Source organism: Tachypleus tridentatus, chromosome 13, assembly GCF_004210375.1.
Source record: "Tachypleus tridentatus isolate NWPU-2018 chromosome 13, ASM421037v1, whole genome shotgun sequence".
NCBI lineage: Eukaryota > Metazoa > Arthropoda > Merostomata > Xiphosura > Limulidae > Tachypleus > Tachypleus tridentatus.
In genome coordinates this window covers 80,441,007-80,450,454 of record NC_134837.1, presented here as the reverse complement: position 1 = coordinate 80,450,454, position 9,448 = coordinate 80,441,007, and the positions used below count along the sequence as shown (strand labels likewise).

The following is a 9,448-nucleotide window of genomic DNA, read 5'->3' as shown; positions in this document are numbered from 1 at the left end:
AGATAAAAATGGAACATTTCCAGAAATAAAAAAAAAAGGTTCCTTTACTACATCCCAGTATGGTTCCGGTTTTACAATCCAGTAAGACTTTTTGTCAGTTTAAAAGATGTTCGGTATGAATTTGGTGACAAAAATAAATTTATGACTGAATATGGCTGATCCAATGTTCATTTGGTTTCAAACTTCGTTAATGGTTAATTAGTGTTCTTTTTTTGTTTGTTTGACAAAAAAAAATGTTACTCCAAACACCAATTAAAAAAAATTTGAATTCAAGTAAAAAGACTTAAACCTATTTGTTGGAATAACTATAAACAGTTAAGTTTTGTTGTTCCAAACTGTCAACAAAAATAGGTTTGACATCATTACTTCAAAATTACAGTGCAGCATCTTAGTACTTACTGTAAGTAAGCTGCCTTATATAAAAATAGGAATTCTTTCTTCAACTCTCAATGAGTGAGAAAAAATCTTGCAGGGTGCACATTCAATTAACACAGATAACAAGTTGGGAAAACAAATTATAAAGATAAAAAAACTGACAAGTCTCTTTATAATTTCATGGTAATTTGATGTTAGTGTTACAACTTTCAAAATAAGATAAAATTTACATTCTGTCATAGCTCTGTGTGTGTGTGTGTGTGTGTGTGTGTGCATGAGCACATCACTGATTTTACAAACAACGTTTTTCTTAAGTTAACCCTTTAATCCATTCACATAATTACTGTATACACCAGATTATAACATCTTATTTGTACAACCACCAACAGATACCTTGACGGTGAACAATGGAGTAAGAAGAGTTTTAATGCCATTTTTTATACCAATGTCTTTTTTTTTTTACCAAGTCCACAACAAGAAAAATATTGCAATAATAATAACAATACAAGCTGAGGAAACAGTGGAAAAAATAACTGGTAAAATTCTACACAAAATATTTTGTGATTTAACATCAAGAAATGAAATTATGGTCATTTTTCATAAGCAAGTCAAAATACACAGAACACATAATTGAACAACTCTTACATGGTAAGATAAACAACTTAACATGTTAAGTAAAACAGAGTATTTAAAGGAATTATCTCTCCTACCCTTTAACAACAAACTTGCTCAATTTTCCTTTCTTATCTTTTATCTTTAGAATACATAAACTGTTTCTGATAGAAGGTGTACAAGTAAATCTAGTTGAACAAAAGTGTCAATGAACTAGCTAGTAAAAGGAAAGTTCTGTTAACAATATTTAACCATTATTTATCAAGCTATTATTAACACAGTGCATACTAAACAAACTAAATACAATGCAACAATAAAGCAGAAACTTCATAATTTGATTCTTTTGCATTCTGTGGTTCTAGGTACACAAATAACTCATTTGAAGATATGTAACTGACATCAAACAACTTACTACTCTGCAATAATTCTGTTTTACCAATGATATTAAAATTAATTTCTTTAAATGCTCCAAGAGAACTTCAACTCAACTAATTTAGTATTGCAAATGCTTAATGACAAACTGGTATCTGGTACACACACACAGCAAAGCATTACCCAATATAAAAATGTTCTGTAGTTGTTCAAGTTACAAGACATTATAAGATTGCTGTTTACTCAAACAAAAGTCCTGCCAATAGCTTATATGTTAATATTAAGGCACAATTTTCAATAACATTTTCTAAGCAAACTGAAAGTATTTTCACTGAACAAAAATATGTTTAATAAATAGAGACAAATATTTTTATTAGACAATGAATAATGTCATTGTAATGAATTACTTTACCAGTAGTAATGGCATCACTTATTTTAGCAAAAGAGTATCAAGTGCAAATAATACACCTGTAATCGAAATAAGGTCATAAAACCTCGATAGCCTATGATATACTACTACTGAATAGCAAATATGCACGTGGAAAAAAATGTAGCAAAATTAACTTAATTAGCTGTGATATCCACAATAGTACTTGAAATTTTGCTTTGAATTAATAAATTTCCTGTGGCCAGTTAACAAACAAGATTTATAATAAGTTATTGGTAGCTATTGATTAAACCTATAGTCTGAAGTACATAACATATTACTTGGAACTTTACAATTACAATAACGTTTCTGTATGCTTGAGATCATTAATGCAGGAATACAAATTTAAAGTATGCCCTTAAGTATCCACAAAAATTAAATATGAAAACATGCATTCCTAAACTCCAACCAACAATTTTCTGTTTTTATTAAACTAGTACCCCAATTATTATCTGACAAAATATCACACAAAATGTAATGTACCACATTTTTATACATGTGGTATATATTATATGTATATATAACTATTAAGTTAGATTACCAGTACTTCCTTACAGTTTTAATACGTTTTCTTAATTAATTAAAGCACATTATGTTATTAACTAAATACACACAACTAGCTGCCCTGATTATTGTTGGGACATCCAAATGACAAAAAAGAGAGACAGACATTTTGCATTAATTAAAGGAATGAAGACTTGTATATGGAATCCAGTTAGCAGCACACTTTTTTCTTGTCAATCTAGTCAAATCTCAAATTGATTTTATGCTGATTTTGAAATACCATTAGAAATCCGGCCATACATTGTTTCAATATCACATCTATAATAGTTCTGAATAATTTTCCGGCGCAACTTGAATGCTGCAGTGACTAGACCAGTATCTGGAATCCACTCTTCAGTAACAAGTTTCACCTTTGTGGGAATCTCTACTCGCTGCAGGCAGGCTGCAAAGTATCAGATGAAAACTAATTCTTTATACGTTTTAAAATAAATAATGAAAGAAAGACATTACAAGAATTTAGCTTTTGTGCCTCAATAATCAAAGTTCAGACTCAATGTTATTATGGGATACTAAACACACATTCAGTAAAACTATGTAACAATATTGTTAAGCTATAATAAATACAAAATTAGAAAATAAGTTATATACATTATTTTTTCGTTTAATGTGAACATCTGTCAGGAATTTTATAAAAATCTATTAAAATGATCATGGCATATCTTCTGGAAAAAATTAAGGGTCATCCATGAATAAAAAGATCACAAAATACATTACAAAGAATATTAAATAAATAGATAAAATGCAAACTATACAAAACAAAAAAAATCCATATAAAAATTCAAAGTTCTTGTAATATTGTTACATCTACAAACTATTTTATTTTACTAGTACAACTGTTTGCTAGGAAAGCATATCAGTGCATCTTTCAACTGAGATAACAATAATTCTATAGTTTGTGGAATATTTTTAAGAGAAAGCTCATGTGTGATGAGAGTTTTATATTAGTTCTTTAGGAGAATAATGTAAACATTTTTAAACTTAGTTTTAATAAACTTACTTCCATGCAGATAACAGAAACTATTTATACTAATCATTGCCTTACAAACATTTATTTGTAATAAAAGTCTAAAACTGGAAGCTCAGACCATTTCACTTCTCTTTTTTGTCTACCTTTTTTCCTATGTCACTGTGGTTTAACTTAGATGCTTTATTTTGGACAAGTGTTATATCTATTATTTTATAAAGAAACCATTTCTGGTTTTTACGACCCATAATTTATCCAATATTTCTTTTAACAGTAAATATAAGTATTGGCAAACTGGCAGTCATTATTTACTTTCAATTGATACATTTTGTTTTCAAGTGAAATCAGAAATTTAGCAAAATTATATTGTCATTTTACTTTTGAAAAGCTAATAGAAACATTTTCTCATTGGCCTTAACCTGAGCTGACCTTTCTTTCCATGGTCTACTAAAGCTTTCTGGACAGCAGCAACAATTTCACTATCTTGACACATGTCTGAAAAGGACAGATGATCCTTATGTAATGTCTTGGCTAGTTGTTGAAGTTGATTTCTATTAGGTACCACCAAAGCCACTAGGTAAGACTCAAAACTGTCTCCATAAGCACAGATATTATCAAGGAGTGTAGAAGTTTTCAATTCTGTCTCCACTTTCCCCAGTGATATATATTCACCAAACTGAAGCTTTATTAAATCCTTTTTCCTGTCTATAAAAATAATAGATAGAATAATTTATTAAAAATTGTTTTAAAGTAAGTGAAAACACTGTATTCTATAAGGTTTATGAATCCATGTATGAAGGTATCTAAAGAAAAAAAAAAATTAAAAGGCCATTAATACAAAAAGTGAAATCCACTGCTTCAAACAAGCTTTGGACTATACTTTTGCCTAACATGGGAATATTATCAAGATCTGAATTACCTGAAGCTTAAAGTGAAGGAGGTCTTGACAACACAAACCTTTCTTAATTATTTTAAAAGTTATTCAAGTACAGTTGTTCCAATTTTCTAAAAATATTACAGTTCTTTTTATAACTCTATAAACATTATTTCTATGCTTAAATAAAATACAAGAAAAGATAAATACATGCAAGACTCATAAGTTGGGTCTACTTCTTGTCTAACTTCAAGTGAATAGTTTGTGTGAGAAATGTAACAGGAATGTTAAGAAATTTAATTTAATATTTAAAAAAACTCCTTGTGACAAAGTTGACTTCATGTTCAGAATTAATTCCAGTAATTAATCTCCAGACCACAACAAATCCATTTCAGACTGCATGTTAAAAGGGCAAAAGAGAAAAAAAGAAAAAAACAGAATGAACTTTGTATACATGTAAGTTTCCAACAGTGGAATCATATCAGATATAGAAGATGTATAGCAATTACACTGCTGTCACAAGTAATACAGATAAACACTTTGCTAGTTCTAATGATATTATTTGTTGAAATGAAGCTGTTAGTTCAGGAGATCAGCTAGTTAACACGACCAACTCTTGGGTTATTGTTTTACAAAAAAAGGATAGTGGGACTGACAACCACAATGTAACACTTCCACTGCTGGAAGAGTTAAACACATTTAGTGGTTGGTTTCGATCCTGCTACCAATTAGGCCCACCAGTGATGTAAAACTGTAGAAAATAATTTATTACGTTTTAAAAGTAGAGATACTGCACAGGTAATATCTTGCTAGTTCTAAAAGATAAATTCACTTAAATGAAATGTACATCAAACACCTAGCTAGTGCTAACATATTACATACTTAATTCAAAGATAAAGGAAATATATGGAAAATAACCTTTCTTCTACTGATATGAATTATGTACATAAATAACAAATCTTGCTACTTTTAGTAATACAGAATTTTTAATAATGTAATTCTACAATTTACACTAAATTCGAATCATTTTCTTTAAGTTTAGGCATGTATTATTAATATTACTTTGTAAATATTAACTAAAAACTCTACTCACCAATAATTTTTATGGTTCCATCTGGATAAACTTCCCCAATGTCACCTGTGAAGAACCACCTTATTCCTTTTTCTTCTTGAAAGCATTCTTTTGTTAGAGGTTCATTCTTGTAATATCCCTTAGTAACAGTATCTCCTCCAACTATAATCTCTCCCCGAGGATTAGGGTAATCTGTTTTATGATAATCTCCTAAGGAGTAATGATATAAAATAAGGTTTGTTCAAATGAAACTGTTGTTAAACCTTTCTCTGCACAATTAATTTGCAGGCCAATTCCTAAAGTATCAATTCTTCCCACAATATTAAAAGTATGAATTTGACTCTTTGTATCACTTTTTCAACCCTGAAAGAAGCTGTATTTTCTACATCTGACAGTAACATTTCTAAAAACTCACACTGGACAGTGAAAAATAATCATTTAAGAGAAAAACTTCAGAAAATTAGAAGTGTTTCCAAGTCATTACAAAATATAAAAAGATTTAGGTTATACCCAAGATATAAAGAATATGTCTTGATATAGATTCTATAAGTGTTCCTGCAAAGTGGGCAATTTTGTAATGGGGTATATAAAATCCAGGTTTCACGACACAGAACACAGATGGCAGCACACATGCAGTACAGGGAGATTTTTTTTTTGTTTGAATTTCTACAAAGCTACTCGAGGGCTATCTGCGCTAGCCATCCCTAATTTAGCAGTGTAAGACCAGAGAAAAGGCAGCTAGTCATCACCACCCACTGCTAACTTTTGGGCTACTCTTTTACCAACGAATGGTGAGACTGACCGTCAGATTATAACACCCCCATGGCTGGAAGGGCAAGCATGTTTGGTGCAACCGGGAACAGGGAAATAGATATTGCAGCATGTCTTAGTAAAAGGAAACTTTTTTTCAATAACCATGGGGTAAATTTGAATTTCATAGTTAGTGAGGATATATATTTATCTAGATATATCCAAAATACTCATCAAATGGATTAATATATGAGCTGTATAATGCACACAAGAGAGTTGAAAACATTGAAGAAAAAGCATATAATTTATTTGCATAAAATAAAGAATAATTTCTTAACTGTTTTGATCAACTTCATTTATGTTTTATTTCTACTACTTGTAAATCATGCCTATCATATTTTAACTGCATATACTAGTCCCTTTTTACAAATCTAATAGTCATATTTTATATTTTATTGTAATATAGTCACATCCTTACCAATAAATTCAATAGAGAAAAACAATGAAAAATAAAATTAATTTAAAAGCTGTTTTATTACAAGACATATTGTATAGTTTAACCATACAACTAATGAAAATAGTTTATTCAGACAACACTATCAACACTTGTAAATATGCAGTAGCTTACTAAATCAGTTGAGAAGGATTTACTTTCTTAGCACCAAGCACTTGAAAACAAAAGTTCCAAAAATGAAGGAAAAAATAAAATACAAAAATAAACAGCACTGAATTCCTACAGTGACACTACATACATTATGATGCTCTGTTAACCCTTTTGTGACAAGTCAAAGGTCAGGTCACTGCATTTATTGACTTGCATTCAAAATGCTATTTAACTACTGTTTTATGAATTTATGTTAATAAGTTTGGAATCAAATTGTTGATTATAGTTCAAACTTTATTATTATTATTATTATATATGGGTTAATTTCTTAATTTAAAAGTGAATATTAAAAGAACACATCTAAATATAGATTTTAGTGAGTCACATGGTATGCTAAATGCAGCACTGGTTAAAATTATATGTTTGTGATGTTAAAATACTAAGTGTATAATTTTGTACAAATAAGGAACTTAAATTACTAATACTAACAAGCTAGAATATAAAATCAAAATGACTCTTGTAGATGGTTTTGGTGGAAGCTCACATCTTTTTATTTTGCTGAGATATGGCTTGTGTAAGGGATCAAACACAGTAGCCCTGATCAAACACAGTGGCCCTGTTCACCCTCTTTCCATTTTTGGAAACAATCCCTTATATACATTTTCTCCAACACTTTCATGTAAATAACCAATTGACAGCTTACAATATCTCCCTGGTGATTTTCTCAGCCATTTCAATCTGTGAGAAAACTACCACATTCTTTCAACCAAAAATTTCAAGAAAATAGGTTGTTTCTTTAGTCTACTCAAAGTTCCATATTTTTTAAAATTTAAATACATCGTAGTTGTTAAGCTTAATAAATTATAGTAGAATTTTGTGGTATCAGTGTAGTTATCTATGATTTTTTGATTAGTTAGCTATATATACATAAAATCTAAAAAACATTTTGTTTGATGATATCATCCATGTCCAAAATTTTAAAAGGCTTAGTAACCGATGTCCAGCAGCAACCAAGTTCAAAAGTCATAGTGAGAAGAGAATTGTTTGCTTTACTTCTTGATTTATTGTTCTCTTATTTTAAGTGAAACAAGTTTAATAATTTATTTCTAAACAGTAATAATCTACATACATATATAATGTATAATTATTGAAATGTGATTATATTACAAAATGCTAGTCCAATAAAACACAGCAAAGACAATGAAGACTAAAGGTCAGTTTTATATTATTGGACATGTAGCATGAGTGTACATGCACCATGTCAATGCAGGTAATGTAATGTTAGGTAGGCATGACTGGAAGGTCAACATAATAAAAAAATAATATATACATACAGCATTACAAGACTTAAGCTACTAAGACTAAACATTTGTATTTGTGTTATGATATGTAGTTATTTTAGCATGATAAAAACAATTTATATTTATTTCCTAATTCTTTTATGATGGTTACGAGGTTGGTCAAGTTAGAGTACAGAAAGTAACAAAATATAAAGTCTTACTGAAAACAAAGATTTAAAATGTGTTTAGGAAGTTTGGAGATCACATAAATAAGATTTGACATTTCTGGGATGAAGAATAGTTTTTTAACCATAACATGAAATCACTTTGCACTCAAACTTAATATTTTTACAAACAAATCTTTAGTAAGAATATTTCATTAGAAATCTGACTTTTTTGTACACAAAATACTTGTAATCTTTAATAAAATCTACCAAATTTTGTGAAAATACACATGCTGTATCAAAAGTTACAGTGCAAATGTGTAGACACTTGTTTATATTATGCTAAGTCTGCAGTAAAAGGGTTAAATCTTCTGTAAAATTCTGTACTGACAGTTTTCTTTTACATTTATATGAGCAGACAGATGTACATGTGAATTAAAACAGTGAAACATTTTTACCAACATTTATAAATGTAAATAAAAGGTCTTCAATATATTCTTACTCCAAACTAGTACAATGTCCTATGCAAACATTTATTTCATATAACAGTTTAAGAAAATGTAAAATATGTACCTTCTTCCCAATCTTCTAGACGTATGTAACATCTCATTAATGGCGCTCCAACACGACCAGTGCTACAATCATCCACTAAAGAAATAACCAACTTTTAGTACATAAAACTATTACAATATACCCTAAGTTTTGTAATACAACACCAAAAACCTCTCTGCCCTTTTCAAATACATTTGCAGCAATAACAACAACATACTAAGACCTGGTTTCAAAATCACAGAATCTACTAACTAATCTATTTACATTAGCAAACAAAAAACAAATTTGTTAAAACTGAGACAGAAAACATAACTTTAAATGAAGGGATAAATATTATATTAATTCTTTAAAATAATCTTACATTAAACATCTGCTATTTCTGAAGGTTTTTTCCAATGCATGAAAACCAACAAATTAACTTATCCTGACAATAACAGTATGAATTAAGTGTGTTATTCCACCCCACATTATCTAACAAAAAAAAAACTTACAAGCCATAGAAGTTGCTCCTGCTGCAGTCTCAGTTAGACCATAACCCTGAATAACAATTTTGGACAAAGTTGCTCGGATAAAGTTATGAGTATCAGGAGACAGTGGAGCTCCACCACTTGCCACATACTTCAGTCTTCCTCCTATCAGTTCTCTGACTTTCTTAAAAACAATTCTGAAATACAAGTTACTGTTTTACAAACATACTCTTCAAAATCAGCAATAGTTACTGTATTTTACAAATACAAAGTTAAATAGCCACTCTTCCTGCATGCATATACCCAACTAAAATCTTTGTCTTAGACAGATGTATTATCATTATGTTTAACGTTCATATACTTTAACACAA

At 29.5% G+C, this 9,448-nt stretch overlaps 1 protein-coding gene across 6 annotated transcripts in view; it reads right to left on the bottom strand.

The window, feature by feature from the left end:
• Window positions 1–679: 679 nt before the first annotated feature.
• The window catches only part of LOC143240275 (fatty acid CoA ligase Acsl3-like), a 67,160-nt gene continuing 58,391 nt past the window's right edge, over window positions 680–9,448 (bottom strand). For all 6 annotated transcript variants that reach the window (XM_076482461.1, XM_076482462.1, XM_076482459.1 and 3 more), the window contains 5 exons: window positions 9,102–9,274; window positions 8,632–8,706; window positions 5,282–5,470; window positions 3,744–4,019; window positions 680–2,732 (listed from right to left, as the gene is read on the bottom strand). In XM_076482461.1, coding sequence (XP_076338576.1) covers window positions 2,551–2,732; window positions 3,744–4,019; window positions 5,282–5,470; window positions 8,632–8,706; window positions 9,102–9,274 — 895 coding nt within the window. In that variant the 3' untranslated portion in view covers window positions 680–2,550. The remainder of the gene's footprint in view (window positions 2,733–3,743; window positions 4,020–5,281; window positions 5,471–8,631; window positions 8,707–9,101; window positions 9,275–9,448) is intronic.